The sequence below is a fragment of the Zonotrichia albicollis genome, chromosome 1, assembly GCF_047830755.1.
Source record: "Zonotrichia albicollis isolate bZonAlb1 chromosome 1, bZonAlb1.hap1, whole genome shotgun sequence".
NCBI lineage: Eukaryota > Metazoa > Chordata > Aves > Passeriformes > Passerellidae > Zonotrichia > Zonotrichia albicollis.
Window position 1 is genome coordinate 35,272,319 of NC_133819.1, and position 24,315 is coordinate 35,296,633.

The following is a 24,315-nucleotide window of genomic DNA, read 5'->3' on the forward strand; positions in this document are numbered from 1 at the left end:
GCAAATGTACTCTGACAAGTCGAAAACACAAAGGAAGGCTGCAGAGAAGTCATAGTAACTGCAAGGAAGAAAGAAATTATGTTGCCTTTCAAATACATTTATTTGCGTTCAAAACAAGCACTGTTTTCCCAGAAGCATGGATGAGAGCTCAATCCATTGCTGGTTTGTGCAAACCAAAGAAATATTTTATATTTTTCTTTATATTTTACTGTTGAATTCACATCAAGTTTTTCATGGATCAAACTCTGGAGAATTTGCTTTTGGGAAGCCTAAAATTGTCTGTATTTATAAGGCATCTCTTAAGGTCCAGCATTCCTATTGTAACACCTTTCTTACAGGAAGTAATTTGCAACAGTTTTTTGGAGGAATATCTGATCAGAGTAAACAGGATCATCAAAATGGACTTGTGGACTAAAAGTTATTTGCCTTGTTTACCTGGCTGTGTAGATATTAAAATCTAAAGCCAAAGAAATCAGTCCAAAATATCAGAGCTTTAAGAAGCTTTGTTTTTTTTCCTTTGTTTTTTTGCCTTTCTTTCTGCCTTTAAGAATTATACAGCATGATCATCTTCAGCCTCCAATCTTGAGAAATTATTTTCACAGTAATAGTTCCTCTAGCATGCAATTAAAATGTGTAATAGACTATCTTTGGTCAGAAATGGGATTTTCAGAGTCCTTCACTTTGACCATGCATGAGGCATATAGGAAATGAGCTTGCCACCTTGATTAGGTAATGCGTGTAAATAGGTCAAAAACTGAACAAAATAAAAAACAAAACATCACAAAGCAGAGGGGCAGTGAATTCTTTCAGTCTAAGGACAGGCTTAGGCAAGCAGATCGTGTCAGGGACAAATACCTGCTGTATTTGTAGCAGACCATCCCTAATATTTGACAGGCTGTCTGACCAAATTTGCTTATACAGTAATACACTGTGATTTTGTAGAGGCAAATTCCTCTTCTATCAAGATGCCACAACATTTGGCACTGGCCAGGAGCTAAGATCTGTAAAATAAAAACTCTTATTATACAGTTCACTCTTAGCTTCATTGTGTAACCAAGCCATGCCATAACTGACATTTCTCATCAAAACTCCCCCTTCTCCTTTTGAGCTGTCAGCAAATAAATCTCATTTTTGACATTCTGCACAGTTTCATTTCAGAGCTTCAGGTCAGTGCTGTTTGGATAAGCACCCAAAGCCTGTGTGTGAGCAGGGAATAACTGCATTTGCTGCATGTGCAAGGGGGAGTGGAGCAGCAGGGGAGGATTACGTGTGAGGACACCAGAGCAGCTCTCGGGCCCCAGGTCAGGGGGGCCAGGCACCCCTACATGGCACAGGGGCTCAGCTGCCTGTGGCCATCCTGCAGAGCCACCCATGAACCTTCTCAGTCCTACAGCAGAAAGCAAAACCCTAGACACAGTGTGGAGGAGACTCCAGTACTCCATACACCCACACTTGCAAAGCATTTTCTGGCTGAATAGCCCCATTATACAAGCTTGCTTACACTGACTCTGATTTTTTAGAAGGAAAAATGATAACACTCTGAAAAGTGGTAGTTAAGCTAAAAAAAATGCTGAATGCCTTTGCTCTGCAAAACATACTTGCAAGGCTATCCTTGCTACCAATCACTTATTACTTGGTGTCTCATTCCAAAAGCAAGCACTACCAAAGCTGCTATTCATTGCAAAGATCTTATTGTCAATGGTAGCAGTTGAGAAAAGGGAAGGAGGAAATTGTTTGTTCCTGCTTGAGGAATCCAGAGCATTCTGAAAAAAAAAAAAGTGGGTTTGTTTTGTAACTGTGTAATCAGAGACCCGAAAACATCCATAGGCATCACTACACATCTCAAAATACAGCTGTCACCTTCCATAGTGCTTCTTTATGTCCCCCAGCCCAAAAAAAAGTGAACATGGAGCATATTTTCATGCTATATTCAGTTTCCATACTCAGGTACATAGACAATATTCAAGCCTTGCCATATTTACATAAATTGTCTCAGAAGACCTAAATAACAGAAAAACCATTTCAATCTGACAGATGCTGACAGGTCTTGTAAAGCTACTATTGACTTGATTCTTATTCCTTTGTCATGGTTATTGGCACTGCTGAATAAGTCTTGATGACATCTTACCTTCCCACTATAATTATTTACTCCAGTAAGCATAAAAGTAGGCACTCAATGGGATTTATGTATTAAGGCAGGAGCTTGGTTCATATTTAGAATAATAGGTATAAGCTTCTCAAAAAAGTAGGGTCCAGAGGTGACAGTAGACTATTAATTTTGAACATAAACCTTCATAACTTCACCACCCCCACCCTAAAATTACATCAGAGTACCCTTTCCCAAGAAACAAGAGGAACTGGGCTATCCACTGGTAGCCAAGACACAGAAGTTGTAAAGGTAAGTCAACCAGAGCCAGACACTGGATCTGCAACACAGCAAACCATTGCTGCTTCTTGTTCCACAGCAACCTTAGCCTTTCAACAGCTAAAGCACAAAAGGAAATAGTGGGGGAAAGACAACACCATCCACCAAAAAACCCCCACTGGCCACGAGATCTCTAGAAACAGGAGCTCGGATGACGACAGGATTTCAAAAACAGGCAAAAATTCCAAAATCCCTGTTGCCCCTCCTGCACCCCACAGACTTGGCAAATCCCTCCAGCACAACAGCAGAGCAGCCTGTTCCACTGAGCACTGGGCCAAACCAGGCAATGGTTTGTTTTATTATGATAAATAAAACAGACATCAGGTACTGCTGGTTAGTGCTTGCCACTAATCCTGCCTTCAAATTCCTGAAATGTCCAGCTTCAGCTGGACTAACATTTTTCTTTGAGTATGAATGCTAAAACCAGAAGAATACTGACAAATTTGGTGGCAAAGACTGAGAGTGAGTGGTGTCAGGCTCCATTGATCTTCTAGAATTCAAGTCCTGAAAGGGACATAACTGGCATCTTGCCCTGTGACAGTAAATTCCCATTAGAAAATAAAAAACTGAAGAAGAGGGACCTCACACACAAGAGATGCAGCCAACAACTTTAAAGAGAATTGAACAGGCTGGGAACTAATGATACTTCTTTTATTTCACTTACAGTATCAAGAAGAAAATCTTATCAAGGGAGTTCTAAGAATAGCACAAGGCACAAATGTATCTGCCAGCCTAGCTAGGGCATGCAGATAAGTTGGACGTATTCCAAAACCAGACAGGACAGTCATAAGCACAAGAGATTTCTTCTTTCATTAATGAAAAGAAACTATTGTGCAGTTTCTACTGCAGTTTCTACCAAGGCAGCAGAAGCCCAATTCCTAGCACTGTCAGTCAGGTCATTATGAAATATCAATGAAATCACATAGGCTCCAGCCCTGGATAACAAAGGCAATAGTCAGGGAATGCTTTAGAAAGAAATGATCTTTGAAAGGGGGCATTAAGATTCCAGATACAAAAGAGATCCCAGACCAACCCCCTTCCCTGCCATCAGATTCTGGCTGGAATTTGGCATTAACCCTTTGCTTCACTGCTTCAAGCACTGCCACACCATAGCACATATTTGAAAAAAGGCAAAATATCTATATGATTGCAGCAACTCAGTAAGTTGCACCATGGCTGCATTTTTAACCTTTTCCAAAAGAGGGGTGCAAAAAACGTGCTGAGGCAGCCTCACAGCCTGAGCTCCCTGGCCATCAGGGCATTCACACTGACAGCCTGGCTGGAAATGTGCAGACAGGAGATCCCACAGCTGACATGGGCTGCCTGGGCTTTCCCTCTGTGGGCAAGTGGCAATCTGCAAAACTGGAATGGCGTTGTTCAGGGAAGCCCCTCAGACTATCTCCTGCAGATGTGCCCAGCAATGAGCTTCACAGACAATTCCTCCGCTGCTTATTGACAGAAACAAATTGAGTAGAGCTCAAAGAAGTGGGAATAAATAACCTCTCCTGGGAAAGAGGAACATGCAGGCAGTAGTGCACAAGACAAAAGAGGAGGTTAGCCAATGCTTTTACCACTGCTTGCTTACATAGAAAGCAGCACCAAGTATAGAGTGGAAGACCTCTGGATGATGATTTCACCACACCCATTGAACATGGCCATGGCATCTCCTGCAGCAGCAGCAGCAGGACTTGTGCCACAGTGAAGGGGACAGCCACACACCAGGGCAAATCCAGCCTGGGCACCTCTCACACAGTCAGCCCAACTCCAGAGCTCACAGGGTCACACCAGGACAGTGAGCAGAAGTCTCTGCAGCAGCAGGATGAAACCTCGGGTAGCCAGCTCTCAGGAACACACACTGAGGATACTGCTTGTATCCTCACATTGTAGCCAGATATAAAAGCATTTACTAAGTGTACAAATAGAGAAAAAAGCCATTTTCTGCCACAGTAAAGTATCTCTTTCTTTTCATATTAAGAACAGTTTTTTTTCTCTTTTTATGAAGACCCTAGTGCACTTTACATATGTTTTCTGTTTGCATATTATTCCCAACTGTTTGTATTCATTGCAACCAATAACTATCAAATTTGAATTTCATCTGCCGCAGTGTGTAAGGATGATAAGATTTTATTCCAGGAAAAAAAAAATTACAGAAGCTAGAAAAAGCTAAACAGTTCCCCTGGCAAAAAGCAGAACTATCTGCACCCTCTGACTGACTCTAACCTGCTCTATCAAGCCACCAATGAGCCACTGTATGGAAAAGGGCTCCACAAAGCAAAATTTAAATGTCTTTAAAGAAATCAAATAGCACAAAGTTCAGCAAGGCACCTAAGGCTGAGAGCACTCTCTCGAGACACTATATGTCAGAGTAGGTTTAGCAGTCAAGAATGCACCTCTTGTTTTTCAAGACACAAATTTAGCAGTCTCACGGAGGATAAGGAAAAGTAAAATTGAAATGTGGATGAAGCCTATTAATTCAATGTTTTAAAACAGTAATAAATACATTTCAAAGAAGCCACAAAGAGCCCATGACAGAGACATCCTTGGAATTCTTGGATATCCTAGGCATTTGAAATACTTGCACACTCATATGTTTTGACACAATTAAATGGTTTGGGTCAAGATGGAAGAGTTGACAGATTTTTGCCCCACACAATTCTAATACTCTCCCCTCCTCTTCCTGTCTGCAACAATTAAAAAGGAGAATTAAAACTATTAAGAACAAAAAAGAATAGTTCAAGGTGACCAATTTTGCTATGGTAGCAGAAGAGAACAAACAAGCAGCACCCCCACAGTAAAAACAGGCTTTGAGAGGGCAGAAACAGCCAAGAGATTTTGGCTTCCAGCTCTGAAGTGCTGCTGGGGTGAGCACTGTGCTACAAAGCAAAGTCAGACACATCAGTGTCAAGGGCAGTGGCCTGCAATGGAGCAGAAGAGAGAAAACACTCACATTAGCCAAGAAAATGGAGCTGAAGGCAGGAACCAGCTGCTGTCTGCCTGCGTGGTGCCTCTCCTTCACCTCTGTGTGAAGTCTCAGGGTGAGCTCCAGCAGGGTGGCCTGGACAAAGCCTCCAGTCCGTGTGTGCAGGAGCTCTGCTGCCCACCAGCAGCTGTCTCAGCAGAGAGGCAGGAATGCAGCTTCCTAAACCCCCTCTGAACTGCAAATCCGCAGGCTAAAACCTCATTTGTCTATGTGGAGTAAGCAAAATGCTCCATCACAGGCACAAACACTGCTGTGCCTCATCGAGGTTTCCTGCCAGGCACCACTCTCCCATGGAGGTGTCACTGGGGGTGCCCAGGTTTGCACCCACACCTGCAGCAATGTGAGTTAGCACTGCCACTCTCACCTGGAGGCTCCCCAAAGAGCAAATTCTCAATAGATCCTGCTGCTGATTGGCTTACCAGATTCTGAACACCTTGCCCATGACACAACGCAGAAAACACACATAACTAGCAACAAGGGGAACTAAAGCACCCCAGAACTGAACTGCAGCACTGGTGTGATGCCTGGTGATGATGTTACCAACACCAGGATTAAGATCACCAGGTGATACAAAGCCACCCTTAATGCAGTCAAAGTCTGCTTTCCAAGCTTTACACTTCCTTGTGACACCAGGCAGGAACCCATCAGTTTCCTTTAGGTTAGTTTTTATGTCTGCAGTCCTCAGACCAACATAGAGAAAAAATCTTACTGCTCCTCTGAAAACTCAGAGCAAGGGGAGGTAGAATGATATCCATTAAAAAAAAAAAAAAAAAAAAAAAAGACCAACAGAGCAAAACAAAAGAATAACTAAGGCATAACTATGTCACGATGTATTAGAGAACAAGAAAATTCCTCCTACCCCACAGAGGGCTGGCTTTTAGCCCAGATCTGTGTTTAATACCAACACAGTAGAAAAATTTGGAATGTTCCACACTTTTATAGACTTCTTTGCTAGTCTACCCTTTCTACTTTCCCCTTTCCATTCCTCCATAAGAAGTGCATGCTGTTAAGGTGAAAGAGCTTTTTCAGCTCGGTAGTGAAACAAGAAACCATGACTATTTTGAAATCATGAATATAAGGTCAAATTAGAGGAAAGGAAGATGGATCTAAAAGGAAAAAAAATCCACATGGGAAATTCCTCCACAAAAAGTCATTTTGCCAAAACTTCTTCAGCAGAAGAAAAATCACAGCAGGTTACTAGAGAATAAAAGAAATCTAGTAAGTAAAATCTACCTTGAAAATACGACTGAGGGGCTTGCATCTTAATTCTCACTAATGTTACAAATTCTTAAAATCCACATCTGGGAAAAAAAAATAACATACTTTTAGGGGGAATTCCAAAAAGGACCTTATTTATGCTTAGGGAAGCAATGCTTCACCTGCTCACATGAATTCAGTAGGCTGAGCACTACAACAACGAAGAGGGCTGATCAGCATCTGCCCCTGCAAAATTGCAATGCAGGGGAAGAACAAACCTTTGAGAAAGTTGTCACACACATACACAGAAGGGACCTTTAATGAAAAGCCCCATTGTTCAGGGTCTTGGGAACCTGCTGACGTGGAGGGAAGGAATTATGTTGATGAGCTATAGCTGCAGGGTTACTTGTCTGGTAGACTGAGGCACAAAGATCAGGCTGAAAATGACTTGCAGTATTCACTGAGTCCCCCTGAGACCCTGCCACAAAGTGACTGAGAGCTGTACAGCACAGCCCTCCCAATTCCTTTATGGCAGCAATCTCACTGAATTACTGTGAGCTACTTTTGGTTACACAGTGCATTTTCACAGATGCAAACAGGAGCAGCACAGAACAGAAATAGGAAATAAACAGGATACAAACTCCCTGACAGAGTTCTGTAGAACAATCCATCTTAACAGAAATTCAGAACATGAATGGCAGCCACAACCAGGTAATCACAATTTGATACACACTGAACCACACTGTGTGCAAAAAATAGAACAGAATGAAAACCAAGTCCACTATCATTGTCCATTGAAGGTAAAGAAACTAAAGCAAGTATACAATATGGAATGGAGAGAAAAGCTGCTCATTTGGGAAAAAGAAACCCAAAACACTAGGATGGATGAAAAGAAAAATCTAGTCAGAGGCACAAAGGATTACTGACTCAGAAAAACTGTAGTGTGAAATGATCAGGCACATTTTTCCATCTGTAAATATCATACATTTAATTTCTCAGGGCTGTTTAGTTTTACAAAGTGCAAGGGAAGGAAAGCTGTAGTAAAAAAGAAAACATGCTCCAACAGTAATTGGAGTGTTGGCAGCTTTCACGGGTTTCAAAGAACAAAGGATTAACCCTGAGCATGCCAAAGCTACATATGGAAGCTTTGACACTCCTCTCTGCTCCCCCACCAGTTAATTACCTCTGACAAGTTTGTTCAGAGGTGGAGAGTGTTGCATGCCTGGTATTAACAAGGGGAGCAGCTGGACCCAAGCCTTTCCTTGAAGCTTTTCTTGTCTCTGAGGTACCACTCACTACCAACACACAACGACTGTGAAAACCCCCCAAACAGCTACCTTGGACCTAACAAAACAAGTAAAATCAGTTCTGTGGTTTAACCAGCTTACTCCACTCGAAATATGCATGAGTAAAAAAAAAAAAAAAGCACATTAACAATACTTAGTGCTGAGTGTGATGAAGAGGCAGTGATAAGCAATTACTTGCACTGCTCTCAGAGAAAATGATGACGTTTTTATCCTGTGCTAGGAGGAAACAGGAAGAATTTTGGCAAACATCTGGAGCCTGTATGTTGCTGCACACAATTTTACTTGAAAAACCTCAGGATAGCTAATGAAGAATTACGTTGTAGTTTAGACTAGCAGAAGCCAAAGTAGTCATTAATTAGGATTTAAGCTCCTACTTTAGGAAAAAAAAATGGCCCCCTCCAGTCTGTCATCTAAAAGTGCATCTTCACCACACTGCAACAAACTTTACCTTAATTTTTTTTAAAAATTCAGCATTTAAGGAGAATGCTTGCAGATCCTTGTTGGCAGATTAAATCTACAAACTGTGCAGTGCTATGAAAAGGAATTATGCTTCCTGCATAGGTCTGGCAAAAGAGCTCAGTTAATGACTGAATTATAAAAAAAAAGGCACTAAACCAATTAATCATGGTGTAAAAGAGAAAACATAATAGATTATATATGCCTTAATTATATGCCAATTATAAAATTATAGATTATTATATATGGCTTAATTATATGCTTTAGCAAATTATGACAATCTCATGAAAGAGTAAGATATGGGACAAAGAGACCAAAAGAATCAAGAACTCTTACAGTAAGTTCTTACAAATTATTCTCCATTAAGGGTACAAAACAGAGAAGCTTTCCAAAGTTGTTCTTCCCCAATAACAGAACTTTTTTTTTCCATTTCCTGTTCTATGCAGAGGTGCTTTAAAACAAACTGCTCTGAAGCTTTCATCTTGTCTTACTGTCACCCTTGTGTTACATGTGCCAGCACATGTCTACAAGGTGCTACAGCACTCAACTGTGCATAGTGCTACTGGGGGAAGGGGTTTCTTTATATCCAAAATTAAACCATTTAATAATGCATAAGTTGTACTAGATGTTGGCAGCAAAAAGAATTAAGGGAACATTAACAGAAAGAAGAGCACCAAATCCTGTGAAATCTGGAAGTCATCCCATTTGAAAAGCAGCATTAAAAGTGGCACTGGCCTTCAGATCTCTTCTGGGTAAGTGCCACTAGATCCACACAGAATGTGTTTGGATGAGAGGCATCAGCCTGGTGCAGAACCCCTCCTGTCCTCAGCCTTCTGCAGAGCCACGGGGCCAGCAGAAAGCTGAATGCAGGGAGCCTCACAGACTCTGCTTTCCCAGCTGCCAGGCAGAGCAAGAACCTGGGACCCTCAAAGCTGCTGGCAGTGCCACATCAGGCTCTGTCTCCTCTGATAAAATGACTGCTGCACAGATCCTTGTCCTTCCTTCTGATGCCTCAGTCTCTTCATTCCACCTCCACTTTACACTTTCCCCTCTTCCTGTCTTCTGGTTCATTTGTCCCTTTGCTTCACTCTTCCACATCTCCTTATCCTTTCGTTTCTTTTCATTAGAACAAGGCTGCAGTGACAGACTACAATTACAACAACCTCCAGCAGGGTCCCTGTCAACCTGCATCCACGGCATCAGTGTCCAGCTTCAGGACTCCACATCCAGCCTGGGTTCAAGAAAAGCCACAGCACTAAAAACTGGCCATGATGCAGGTGTAGAACATGCCAACAGAGCCCATGGCATGTACAAGAGTTAAGTCTGGCTTACAAACTTGAGCACTCGCATTCTCCTCTCACATTCCCCTATTAGAATACAAGTTCCTCAAGTCCCAGATTTCTGGCTAAATTTCTGAAAAACAGATTTCCTGTTTTTCAACCTGTGTAGCATAGCCAGGCCCCATTACTGCCAAAGAACAACCATGAATGAGAGTAATTCATTTGGCACACGACAAACTCCAAAAATTAGCTTCTATTTCCAGTTAGCCAGGAGATTTTTCCCTTAGAAGTAAATCAATTGACCACATGGTGCAGGAATCTGAGATGTGAGCAGTTTTGCCTGTCTGTCAGAAAAAGTAGAGGTCATGGATTTTTCCCCAGTTAAAAAAGTTACATTGTAAGTTTCATTTTCAAACTTGTAAAAAAATCTTTTCTTTTTCTACTCAAGAGATTTGAGTGAAGTGAGAAAGGACTCCACAATCTGATGGGAAAACAAGACAGCATTCATTTCTTCCAGCAACAGTGATTTCTCACAGTTTGAATGCCACAATTCACCCTTACCTCCACTTTGCTTCCTGGCTCGTGCTCTGCAGCAGCAAAGTACACCACCTCCTGTACTTCATCCCTGGGCCGCGCAGAGTTCTTCCCAAACACCACCAGCCCATCCTTGGAACAGGGGGGCAAGGCTACAAAACAGTAGCTTGGAGGAGCTGCAGCCATCCTAGAAGGAAAGAAGGCATCAACAAACAAAACTAGTGGAGTTTTTTATTCATAACTGCATAGATTAGAGAATCATTCAGCCTACTGGTAGCAGCTGCAGCTAAGAGGGAATGCACTCCCTCTGTCAGTCGATTGTCCAATGATGAGGGAAGAACGGGTCAGCTCAAAGGAAGCCTATCTGAATTTAATTTTAAAAATATAATAATTTGCATCATTTTTCACCTAAGCTTTGTGAAGGCATAAATAGGAAAAAAGGCAAGAGAACTGTGCCTTGATGAGCCTGCTTAGTCCCCATTGAAAGAAGATACTCTGCACTGGAGCTCCCTGGGAACGTATGACCTAGATGTATTCTGCTGACTCAGGCAAGTGCAGACACACAGAATAACTTTAAATAATTTACTCCCTCTGCTCCCATGCACTTCAATATTTTTAAAAAGGAAAGATAAAACATGTTTGAGGGATTCCTGAAAGAGGACAATAGTATAACTGGAAACAGAACAAAGATACAGCACAATTACATCCAAAACTGTCAGTCAATTTATCTACTCAGATGGGAGAGAGACTGAAGCACTAATTGCACTTTATTTTCTTTGTGGTTTGTCTGCATTGCTGCTCTTACCTGAAGTCAATTGATTGCTGTTTATTTGTTTAGGTAGACTAATGTGACATGTTTATAGGATAATTTTAAGTGTTTGCAATAACAATATATTAAGATAAATATAAACTGTTTCAGGACTATTACACTATTGTAGCTGGTCTTGTGTACATTGCCATATCTGACTTTTTTTCCACCATTTAGAAAAATTTCTGGTACATATGGCTACAAAACAAAAATGTGGGGTGTTTATCACTTGTTTAAAAAGCACTTAACAAAGATGTCTAAATTTTCTTCATAATTCTTATCTCAGCAATAGAAACTCAACAATATACAAATATACCCAAATAAACAAACATGTTTCTCTTAATCTTCTACAATATTCTGAAGAAGTAAAATACTTGCACACATTTGCTCTCCTTAGAAACAATCAGCACTTGAGTTTCCCCCCCAAATTCATCTGCAAGACAATGCTGGGCATGGAGAAGTGTGCAAAGCTGCTTTTTTACCATTAGCTTGCATACGCTTCAAACCATTCAAATCTTGCTTCTTCTTTTTTTTTCTTAAGCTGCCATTTGAGTACATACTTCTCACAGAACAGCAGATAATAAAATAGAGGAAGAATTCCTTTTCTATAGAGTCTGTAATCCATAAAATGGTAATTGTTTGCCTGTGGGCTGTGAACACATCACACAGATGCTCAACCTTGCAAAAAAGTCAAGTAGTTCCATGTTAGAAGTGCCCTCTACCAACACAACGTGAGGCAATGAATTGTCCAGGGAACTCAGACAATCTTTCCATTTAGGTAAAATTATATTCATCCACTTGAGCTGAAAATGCATTAGGAAACAAACAAATCCCTTTTCATAAGCAGAGTTTTGACCAGTGGGAAAGGACAAGCTACTCTGAGCTGGAATTACTTCAGCTGATAAAGCACATCTGCCAGAGGACCCTGGGCTGCAGACCTGCCTATTGTGCTCTAACCCGGGACATTGCTGGCTCTACAGGAGTGTCTTGCACACAGACACAACACAAAGCCCCACTCCAGTTTGCCATTCATTGCCTGCAAGTCCTCAGAGCACCAGGTTTAACTGGAACCAGGAGTGTTTGTGGAGTGTTTGCCCAACCTTCAGCACTAATGAAACCATTCAGTGCTTTGTTATGAATTACTCCGAGTATGAGTATTGCTGCGCTGGTGATGTCAATGAAACTGCTTTCCAGAACTCTAGGAGTTTCCATCTGCCTTCAGGTAACTCATCTTTTAGAGAACCAAATTTGTCTTGATACATTGCCAAATGAGCCAAAATCTCTAACAGCTTGCAGATTTAGCGAGGATCTCCCTATTCAAAAGTATTTCCTTTATTCCAAACACTAGCTAAGCAGATTTATTCGAAATACATGACACAGCTGAAAAACATTAAGCATCCAAGAGCCTAGCAAGAAAGGTTAAAATTATATACATTACTAATTTTTATTAAATTAATACCTAAACCTATTGGCAGATAAGCTTTTTTATTAAATTAATACCTAAACCTATTGGCAGATAAGCTTAAGAAGAGGGGAAATATTTCAGCATTCTGTTACTGAACAAATACAAAGGTATGCAAGGCAGACTTTTTCATACCTACAGTCTGAGTAGATAGGGAAAAGAATTAAAAGCTTGAAGGTATCAAATGCCCTTAAAATTCTGAAACTTCCCTGAAAGAAATAGTCTCAACTATGTGAGAGATTTTATTTTGTATGTGTGAGATTTTATTTTTTTCCCCCCTTAAATATACCAACAGTTACTGAACCTAAAACAAATTGCCATTTTGGTAATGTTTTATAAGTATGAAAGTATGCAAGTATGAGTAAGTGTGGGAATTTTTTTTTTCCTTAAATACACCAACAGTTACTGAACCAAAAACAAACTTGCCATTTTGGTAATGCTTCTTAAGCATGAAATATGAGTAAGCTCCTCTATAACTAGAGTTCCCTTCAACACACAGTGTATTTCATAAGCATGAGTAAGCTGCCCAGCAACTAGAGGTCATTTCAACACAGTGTATTTCATACAGGCAAGTATGTAACAGTCAAACACTTTGTCAAATGCTTTAACCTTATCCTGAAAACATGACTGTCAGTGGAGGAGTTTGCACTGGGATCCCAGATTACATTTCAGAGAAGGAAGCCATCCAGCAGTCTACTGCAGTTCAAATCCATGCAGTTTGCTAGGCAGCACTTTTTCCCTGAACCTCATTTGGTTCATTTTGAATATGACAAGGATGGCCATTTCTCAGACATACCCACAACCTCTACTTGTTCAGAACTCTACTGTACTTTATTTTCCTCCATCACATAGCTCAAACAGTGTGTTAGCAGCCACCTGTCTAAGCAGGACATTTCTACTTGCCTGCTTCATGTTCTTCTTTTCTTTATTCAGCTTCAGGTTGTCCTCATGCTCATTTTCACATATTTGCCACCTCTTTGCTCTCTTACACTCTCTCTTACACAATACTGGACAAACATCTTTCACCCACAGGAGGAAAAGAACACTCCTTCATGGTACCTCTGATAAATCAGCCTGACTTTTAAAACCACCTACTGTTATAATTCCTACACTTTTTTTCACAGAGTTTGCTCCTCCAGTGAAAAGTAATCCTGAAAACCTCAGAAAACACAGGGAATGACTGCAAATAGATCTCAAAGAACAGCTTGCTGCCCATGCACACAGTTCTTTACCACAGAGCATGTCAAGCACAGTGGCCTGATTCTCTCAGCAGACCATACCTCAGACCTACATTCTGCTGTAGGCAGAGGAAAACCTACACATTTGCAAACCATTACACTCACAGATGGGAAAGTTCAGAGAAATAAGGACTGTACAGACCATTGTAGGCTATGGAAACCCTGGAAATGGCCAAAGAGCTGTACATCATGCTGTGCCACTATGGAATAACTGCTGCACTTGCAGGGAGCTAACAGGCACCATGCTTGGCTGGCCTCGAATCACTTCAGGCACAAAGGTTGAAAAAAGAGTTCTGAGCAGCCGCCACAAGCTAATACACTCCACTTGCTATCATTTTATTTGACAAAAACACACTGCAGCAGGGATGCGATATTCCACCTGGTCTTTTTTTTTTTTCCAGTCTCCTGCGTTCTGACACTACAAAGAAGACTTCCTTAACAAGTTCCTTTATTAAGATCTTTTCTCATTGTGATAAGTCCCATTTAACACCTGACAAGCCAAATTAATTGTATGAATATATCACCACTGCTGTCAGTGGTAAAACAGACAGTACTGAGTATTTTAAAGCAGAAAGAAAGGAGTAACAACCAATGGGCAATCACAATCAAAACAGCTGGAAAATACCCCCATGACCATCGAGTCCAGCCTCTGAACAAACCATCACAGCACTAGGTGCCATATCCAGGGGTTTCTCAAAAACCCCCAGGGATGGTGACTCCATCACCTCCCTGGGCAGCCTGTTCCAATGCTTAACAAGTGAAGAAATTCCTCCTGATGTCCAACCCAAGCCTCCCCTGGTGCAGACCATGGCTCTTCCCCTGTCACTGGCTGGTCCCCAGGCAGCTCCAGCCTCCTTTCAGACAGCTGCAGGGAGCAATAGGGCCTCTCCTGAGCCTCCTTTTCTCCAGGCTGAACACCCACAGCTCCCTCAGCTGCCCCTTGCAGGACTCACTCTTCACAGCTTCATTGCTCTTCTCTGAACAAATGTCTGGCTCCAAACATCACAAAGGGAAACAGCAGGTACAACAATTATCAGGGCTTTATAAACATGTCTGAACATTGCTATGCTCCTGAAATAGGGTGAACAGGGGTGTGTTACTGCCTAGCATCGCCTCAAGAAAAATAAACCCACAAATCTTGACAAGCACCAACTTTCAGGTTAAAAATATCAAAACTTGAAACATTTTACATGAGGATCTTACAGATGCTGACACATATTTAAAAAGCTCATAAATTCCAATTAGAACAACTTGTGCTATTATAAATAAAATCTCTATCTAGTAAAAAAAAATCTCTAGTAAATATCTATCCACAATCAGAAATTTAAAGTGCTCAACACAGAATAAAATCACTACTAAATCTGTACATAGAAGTTGTGACAATCTAATGGAAACTTCATTTAGAGGTAATTTTTCACTTACAAAGAAATGAACAGACAAATAATGCTGGAACAGAGATTAACATACAGAACAGAGATTGCAGTACCCCATCCTCCACCTCATGAACAGGAGTGTCAGAGGCTGAAGCCACGCTCTTAAGAAAATAGAGACAGGCATAAATAATTCAGTGTGCTTTGGAGCCTTCCTTCCCCCAGCCCCAGAAACCTGAAATAGCTATGCATCCACAACAAAGCACTCTCAGCTTAGCATGATAGAGTCCAAACTAAAGAAAGGAAGATTTTCATAGTAAGTCATTTCAGATTCCTTGGGGGTTTATTCTGTTATTTTTTCAGAATAACACTGTGTACTTCTCTGAAAGCTGTAATTTGGTACTGCAATAATCTTTTATAAAGTGCAAGAATCTGACTGCTACAATAAAATTACTTCTCAGAAAAATAATTTTGTCATCTCACATCAAATAGATGTTGATTTTTAAAGTCAACTTATTTTCCTGGTTTGCCAAAATAACCTGAAGACATTCAGCACAAAATAATTAATAGTTTTACAAAGCTATAAATTATGTGAAAACTGGCTCACCAACAACAGCTTTCAGTTGCTCTTTTTAAGAAAAAAATTACCAAAAAGAAACATTTTTAATGAACTATTGTGATCTTGAAGCACTTATAACAAGTTAGTATTCAAGGAATACCAAAACTTATGAAAGTACAACTGAATTTGCTCTTTTCTCTGTCTTCTCTGTCAATTGAAAAACAAAACAATAGGTTTACAATGAAAGTGCAGCACTCACTAGGAAGCAGTGGGTGATAAAAAGGATTGGTGTGAGAAAAAGAGGGTGAAAGTAAGGGTCTGTCTTGAAATTTAACTGATGTTTACTGAATTAAACCAATATTTGCACTTCACACTCCTCTTTTAATTGCTGTTCACTTAATGCCCTGCAACTTTTTCTCAGGGAAAGCTAGAGATGCTGCTAACATCACACATAAAAACCCTTTGGGTTTAATACAAGTTTCTAAAATGTTAATTAGTAGTCATTGCTGATCTCAATTAAGATTTCTACCAGATGACAAAGATCTGAAGGAGATATTCCTGTGTAGAGCAAGTCCTTTCCAGCAACTCACCATTTAAGACATTTTAGGTGATGTATGTCTGCAAACAGTTCTGTCCCCAACACACTATGCAGAAGTTGTTTTCCACACAATATAGTCTCTTGCTCAAAAATGTAATAATATCCAGTCATTATCATGTATAAAGTAAAAGGTGGTACATGAGAAGTCAGCTGCCACCAATATAGATCCTCTCCAAAAGAAACTGGAGCAACGCTCAAGCAGATATTGAGGATATTAGGCTTCAGTGAGACCAAGCAGTCAGCCCTGACACCAGAAAAGCATTCACCTCATGCTGTGATGAGTAGCATTCAGCTGTAAAATTTGCCTTGTATTGATCTGGCTCAGAAGCTGGCAAAACTTCAGCTTGATCAGGCCAAACCTTCACCCAGGAGCACAACTGCTGTGTCCATTGCTCAGCACAGCCATGCCAGCAAGCAAGGATGGAGCAAGGAACAGCACACCTTGCTTTCATCCACCCCAGTGAGGCTCCACAGATACATCACACAGACTCATCTTTCAAACACTTTTTGTCTTCAAGGGCTTTGTTGGTACAACTGTCAAGCTCTCTGAAGCACAGACATGATCAAAGTGTTGTACAGGGTGAACGCTAAACCTCTCCTAATTCCCAATTTTTCAAGCACACCTGAGATTGTCCTAGATTAATATTATGATTATTAATGTCCTAGATTAATAGTACCATTATTAATGCTAGTAATAATCAACATAATGCTTTCAAGACAGCACAGGTCTCCACAAAAACAAGTGTGGCAGTGTCAACACTCGGGTTTCATCTCAGACCTCCACAGTAGTTTGGTCAGACCATCAGTTTTATTGACTATATAGCCTGATCCTTCCACCCTCTCTTATTTGGTTTCTTCAGATTAAAGCTGGTCTTTAGCAGGTGCTTTAAGTCACAGAAATTCAGGTTGCTAAACTCCTTGCTGCTAAGTTTGGACCATATTCTGATGATGGCAGCATTTTCTTTAATATTTATCTTACAAAAGAGATTTGAGCTGCTTTTAAGGTCCAGAGAGCACATTAAACCTTTTATGAAGACATACAATGTAGTTTTGTGTATTAAAGGATGACTATTCCTCACTATAATTTGTGCTTTTATAAAACAGAAACCCAGCTGTGCTAATATTGCTGAACTATTTCAGTAACATTTAAAGATTTCAGTAAACCTGTTTTCATTGCAACCAGAAAGAGTAAGTGAACTAATCTGCAAGAAATATTTACAATAAAAAACAGAGAGCCAACATATGAGCAAGGATCCTCAGATTTGGATCAAGGAGGAAAGGAAGAATATTTGGAATGGGAAAGGAAGAATATTTGGAATGGGCCATGCATCATTTATTCTCAACTCTTCCATATTTTAAATGGAGAGGCAAAAGAAAAGTCTGTTACAACTGTGAAAACTTAGTTCAGGGCTTAGTCGTTGGTTTTCAACCTCTATTTTAACTTTAAATTAAGATGTTTCTTGTGCCTGAGACAAGCTTGTATTTCCATCTACAAATCAAACCAAGCATCTTATGCACATAGAGACATGTGATCTCTGCACCCTGCAGAAAAGCAGTGCTTCCAAAAACAGAAATGAAAAGCAAAATTCATTCAGCTGCAGGCACAGAACAAAGACAGCAAACTGAAAGGCACAATAATAATACTGTTCTCATCTAAGGAAACACTGAAAGGTTATTTTTCTTTTTTTTTTTAATTGACAATTTGGACAGTTTTAATGCATGACTTATCAGGCAAGAAGAAGGTTGCATGTATTAAGAAATTAGAAAGCAGAGACTGTTCCTGAATATAAAGCACAAAACCATACCAGATCCCTGTGTCCCTATCATTTGGACATTTCATTATCAGACCTAAGTCAACTTGTTTGACTCTTTCCTAACTACCAATGGATGATGATGCCAATTTACTGCTTGAAGGTGCCACATCCAACTGTGATTGTTTCTGTCCCTCCAACCTGTGCCTGACAAGATATCCAAGAGGAGTTTGATCAGCAGCTGAAATTTAATAAGCCATGCTTAAGATTTTCTTCTTTTTTTTTTTTTTACATTAATTACATACTGAAAATTTTTCAAGAATTTACTCAAAATGGTCAAACATTGAGTCAGGGATTTGGGATGGCCTTTTTCTCCAGTAAATTTACTTTTATTTTTGAATTATGAGAAATAGCAATTCCCTACCCAGGCATAAAATCAAGTTGCACTTCAAAACTCTACTAAGCTGTGTGCTCCCTTCAGTCATTTAACTGAACAAATGCATAATAGGTCTGGAAGGAATTGAAAATATTTCTCTTGCTGCATGTGGGGGAAAATTTGGGATATTCTTGCCAACAGCTGTCAGATTGCTTTAGACTGTCTAAAAAAAAAATCAGGTAATGGCCATCAAATGAGCATTCTAAAATTCTTCAGCACTTTAAGTCCCAACAAATGGTGAGACTTCAGCTGTTATAAAAGTTTACAACTCCTTGACCAACCAGTTCTATTTTAATTCTGTAATACACCCTTGTCCAAAGTATGTCCTTGCTTTCAAAGCAGGCATTTTTCAAAATAAGACAGGATCTTATTTTTTGCCCCACGTAATCTGAATTATGTTAATGAAAACGTAGTTCTATTGAAAAACAAATCAGGGTCAGTCATCCAGAAGACAACAGATTTCAGACTCATTTCCATCACAGGCTGCACATACAGGGAAAATTCATTATTTATACAGACTTTTCACTGAGTGGGTGTCAGTGCTCTTAATTAAGTCCCCAAGCAGTCACAGAACTCCATCCCTTTTGTGGCTCTTATCCCAGCCCGCAGTTCAAGGTCATATTTGTAACACTCTCCATTTTGTAGGGAAGCACCTGCTCTCTTGCTCCTGTCACTGGGGCACAGACCCTTGTTAGGGGCTGCTGGCATCTGAAGCATCTTTGTGCAACACCCAGGTTCCCAAGGAGGAGCTGCTGACTGTGGTTTTTGCTGTTTGTGAGGATGCAGCTCAGTCGCGTTCTGCGCCTCGGTCGGGTCGGGGTGCCTGCGCAAGGGAGGCTGCCCAGCTCCTCACAGCTGCCTAATGCACGCTGACTGCTGCCACTTCACATCAGCAACACCGCTATGTCAACGAGGAGCAACACAAAAAGCATCAAAGTAGCTCGCTGGAAGCCGCCCTGCAGTTTTAAACATACTCTAAAAACCAGAAAGGGTCGCAACACTATCCATAGGAGTTTGTAAATGTTAGGATGTAACGCAGCACATTGTCAGGAACCAGGCATTCACAGAGAGGCAGGTCTGGGGAGAAATTCTGTTTCTCAAGCTGCTGAATTTACAGCAAAGAGAAAAATACACTATGAGGACAATGCCCATATTCACAATGCTTCAAGTTCATAATAAAGAAACTCTTGCTAGAAGCTTTGAACATCTGGCAAACTTTCCAACATGCAAGCTGCATAAAGCATCCACAGTTGATGGGTTCTGAAGGAGAGGGTGGAGAGCCAAATTCAGCACCCTTTACCAAAGACACCAACCTTGGCACAAGTAAGTAAGTGGAGCTTCAATCATGCCATAGCAGAAGAAAACAAACAAACAAACAAACAAGTTACAAATGTCTTTCAAAACTGGAAGAGACCTTGAAAAATCTCAAGCTCTAAGCATTAAAAAATACTATTCTGGGGAGGACAAAACTGACTGATGCCAATAAAGGATTTTCATCCACCACATTTGCCGCAATACAACACCTGCCTTTTTAGACTGTTTCTGTAAGCTCTGGGACATAAGCTACTTACAGCATTATAAATGGTTTAAGTTAATTTCAGTGTCGGTTCACCTCAAAAAAGCTGAAAGTCCCATGTACAGAGATCTACTTCCTAAGTAGAATATGACTGGAGGGTCTTCAAGATTTTGTTTTGCCTGGCTGGAAGATTTAGAGTGCATATTATGAACAAAAAGCATGTTTGGAGGTGCCTTAAATCACTAATCCTACAACAGCTTTTAGAGCAATAGTTGAAACTGTAGTAGCCTATAACCAAATGAGTCAGTCAATCCATTTCTCAAAAGTTCATATATTTATTATCTTTTAAACTAGACAGTACAGACACATAGCTTGCATCACAAAATTTACCAAGTTTACTACAGCACAATATTTTCTCTGGGTTTATTGAAGTTTCATATCCTAGAGATATGGATGGCTTTTCTCAGTTGTGCGACACTTTTTCATAGGGATAGATTTATAAGCATGTGCATTCATAGCATCAAGGCCCTAAGCTCTCTTCCGTTTGAGAATCTGGTTTAATACGATTTATTTCCACTTTAACGATCAGTACTGGAGAATTTTCTCTTTAAGGCAGATTAATCATAGCCTGTACCATTATTACAGCAGCACAAATGGAGATGTCAGTTTGCAGGATCTATCTACCTGCAGGGAGGTTTATCTGCTCATCAGTGACTGAAACCAGCACTTACCTACCTGAGCGTAACAGTATGCTTAGAAAGGCACATGAAGGCATCTAGGTTTCAAGGTGACCATACGAAAAGGCACCTTCAAGAAAAAGATGGGGGAAACAACCCTCGACGGGTCCTTACAGAGCAGAAGGGAAACCAGCAGCGACTAGAGGGTGCAGCCAGCGAAGACGAGAGGCCGGAGAGCCGGGAAGGCAAAGGACAGCCGGGGACAGCATCTGCTGATGGCACCGAGCCCTGCCCGCACCGCCGGCCCGGGGGAGGAGGCGGCGCAGCCCCGGAACGGGAGGCGCGCGGGGACCGCCAGGTGCGCGGGGCCCCGGGGACACCGCCCCGGGCCCGGAGAGCGGCTCTGCGCCATCCTCCGCGCCAGCCCCGCCGCTCCCGCCGCCACCCCCCCTGCTCCCTCCTGCTCTGCCTCCCTACATCCCTCTCTGCCTCCCTACATCCCTCCTCGCCTCCCTACATCCCTCTCTGCCTCCCTACAGCCCTCTCTGCCTCTCTACATCCCTCCTCGCCTCCCTACATCCCTCTCTGCCTCTCTCCATCCCTCTCTGCCTCTCTACATCCCTCCTCGCCTCCCTCCATCCTTCCTCGCCTCCCTCTCTCCCTGCTTCCCTCCCTGTCCGCCACCGCCGCCCGGCGCTGGAGGGGCGAGCCCCGCCGGGAAGGTCGCTGCCCGCGGACCCCGACAGTTTCCCCCGCGCCGAGCAGTGACACGCCAGCCCGGCCGCGCCGCGCCGCTCCGCGGAGGAAGGGGACGGGGAGGCGATGGGGAGGCGATGCCGCCCTGCCCGCGGCGCTGCCGGCACCGCTCCCGTACCTGCGCGCCGCTCCCGCCGCTCCCGCTCCGCTCGGCCCCGCGGCGCCCCGGCCCCGCCCCCTGCGCGCGCAGCCGCCGAGTCCCGGGCGCCGCCGGCGGAGGGCGCGGCCCCGAGAGCGGGGATGCTCCGGGTACCGCACAGCCCCGCGCCTTGGGAGCGCCCTGGAGCATCCCGCTGCGGTCCTGCCCGCGGAGAGCCAGCGACGTCCGGCATGTCATCCCTCGGCCCGTCTGGAGGACCGAGAGCGTGTCGAAAGAGCAGGGGATTTTTTATTCAGGTTTAGTCTCATGGCTAACTTGTGTTCCTCTGTCTCACGCAAAGGTAACTCTAGGAAGAGAACTTGAAGTTTTAAAATATGGCTGCTGCCTCATCAACCAGTCAAACCACTGCGTAAGGAGTTCTCCAAACTTTGCCAAGTTGAGGAGATGAGCTCATCAGAAGTATCCCCAAGGAAAGGATTGCTAAGGATTGGAATGTGCTGCCCAGGGAGGTGGTGAAGTCACCATCCCTGGAAGTGTTCAAGAAACATCTGGGCTGGCATTTAGTGCCCAGGTCTAGTTGACCTAATTGACGAGGAAGTGATCGGACAAATGTTGGGCTCGATGATCTTGGAGATCTTTTCCAACCTAATGAATTCTGTGATTCTATGGTTCATGACTGAGGAATTCCCTGCTGCTGCATGTGGAGTGTCACAGTGGGCTCCAGCCCCTCCAGCAGCTGTACTTCCAGGGACTTCTCAGCTCTTTGGATGCAGCAGCACCAGCAGCAGCAGGCCCAAAGCAGAGCAGCACCCACTGTCCCTCTGAGGGACCCCCATTCACAGCACAGTGTCCCTCAGCCATGGCATGTGGAGCAGATGGCCTGCCCTCCCTGCCAAACTTGCCCAAATGGAGCTGTCCTCTGTGCTCCATCCTCAGCACACAACCTGTGCCTCCATGCAGAGGTAAAAATAGTTTAACTGCTGAGTACAAGCATGCAGGTCCCTGCATAAATGGTTAAACTGCTAAATATGATCTAACACATGTGGTTACATGGTGCTGGTATAAGACAGCACCTTTAGGTTTCTATCTCTGTATTCAAGGAGAAGAACCTTGCTGCACATTCCAACAATTCCTGCCTGAAACCAGGCATTTAATGTGCAGAAGAGACTGCCAAGTATGTTTGATGGGAAGAAGGTTAAAAGGAAGGTTAAAAGGAAGCAGGGGAAAAGGTCAGAGAGGCAAGGATGAGCCAGTGGAGATACTAAAGAGCATTACAAACTGGAGTATTTCACCAGGAGAGCAGAAAGAAGCAAGTATGTTAGGTTGGTAAAGCTCTACCACTTAAATATTGCACTGCCTGTTAGATCAGCAGATCTGGTTTAGTAACCTGGCTAAAGAGAAAACAAAAAGCCAGACAGAATCTGCATATGGGATGATGCACATTTAAAGAAAATATAGAAGGAAAAATTCTGAAACTCTATGCACCAAAAAGAATTTCCTCTCATCACCACAAAAAGCACCACAGGTCTGTGTCTGTACAGAAGTTGTGCATAAGCATTGAACACTGCTGCTGTCAAACTTAAATGCAGACCAAAAGTTGCAACTTCATTATGTAACTAAGAGAGAAAATAGTTTGCTGTTCCCAGTCTCAGTGAATGTGAAACACTGTGGCATTGCACCTTTCGGGGGCATGTCAGTAGTCTGAATAGTCTGAATAGGGACTACTTGGGCTCAGTTCTTTTGATTAAAAAGCTGAGCTGATCATTAGCAACATGCAAGCCCTTCATACTCTAAGGGTTTCCATTATATATTTTAAGCAAGACCTTTGTTTTCCTCTGATATCAGTTTTGCTGCCATCAGAATTACATTTCCATGTGTTTTACAACAGAAAAAGACTATATGTCCTGCTTAGGATGTATGATTGAAAAGTGATCTGAATCACTGAGAAGCTGAGGACTTTATACCAATTTAATTGTAACAAGTTCAGTTGAACATAGCAACCCAAATTCCTTGCTCTGGAGTTACATCAAGGATGAACTGCGTCACAGGCAGCTTGCTTCTTAGAATCAGAAAGACAGCTGATGAAAAGAGCAGGTGCAATTTGGAAATGGGTTCAGATTATATCCTATAGCACACCACTTACATTACCTATATTATGCTCACTTAGATGACTAAGTCTCTTCTCTAATTACACTGGAGATGATTATGGCTGAGTATAATCTACCTAAGAATTATTAGACTGTCTACAGAGTGATTACATACTGTCAACACAGAAATCCTTGATGCTTCCTTTCTGTGTAAGCTGTCATGAACTGTGCAAAGCAGCAAGGATGAGTGGTTAGAGCACAGTACTGGGAATCAAGAGAGCCTGGGGTGTATGCTGCTCTGCCATAAGCTTGCTGCTTGGCTCTGGATAAATCTTGTAGCCTCACAGTAATTAAATTGCCTCACACAAGAAATGGGGAGAGCATTTACTCAGAGCTGCATCTTTAAAGTCCTTGAATGGAGATTGCTGCGTAAACAGAAAATACAGAATTATAATAATTAGTGCAAAGCCACAATGCCTATCTATTGATTATTTCCTCTTTTAAAACATAACAGCAAAATGTATGGATTTTACAAATGTTTTTTTCTCTTGTGAAAGATTGGTTTCAAATGGGATGCAAAATCAAAGAAGAAGAGCAGGAAGGACGCTTCTTTAGAAAAGAGAATTTCAAAGAATCTTTGTTCCATGTTTTATATGTGAAAGAAAGAGAACAAAAGGCAGACACTGAAATATACGGCTTAAGTTACAGTGGGTTTTTGGTTTTCTTTAACCGTGTCCTTAGTTGGAGATCAAAAAGCTAGTTCAGCAGAGCTAGTGCC

The 24,315-nt window shown here is 42.0% G+C and overlaps 1 protein-coding gene across 2 annotated transcripts in view; it reads right to left on the minus strand.

The window, feature by feature from the left end:
- SCRN1 (secernin 1) overlaps window positions 1–21,702 on the minus strand; it is a 38,082-nt gene extending 16,380 nt beyond the window's left edge. Inside the window, exons 1-2 of one of the 2 annotated variants that reach the window (XM_005480907.4) lie at window positions 21,469–21,600; window positions 10,207–10,366 (exon numbers count right to left, since the gene is read on the minus strand). In XM_005480907.4, the coding sequence (XP_005480964.1) occupies window positions 10,207–10,365 (159 nt within the window). In that variant the 5' untranslated portion in view covers window position 10,366; window positions 21,469–21,600. Of the gene's footprint in view, window positions 1–10,206; window positions 10,367–21,468 lie in introns of both variants that reach the window. The other variant, XM_074538001.1, reaches the window with a different exon arrangement.
- Window positions 21,703–24,315: the final 2,613 nt, after the last annotated feature.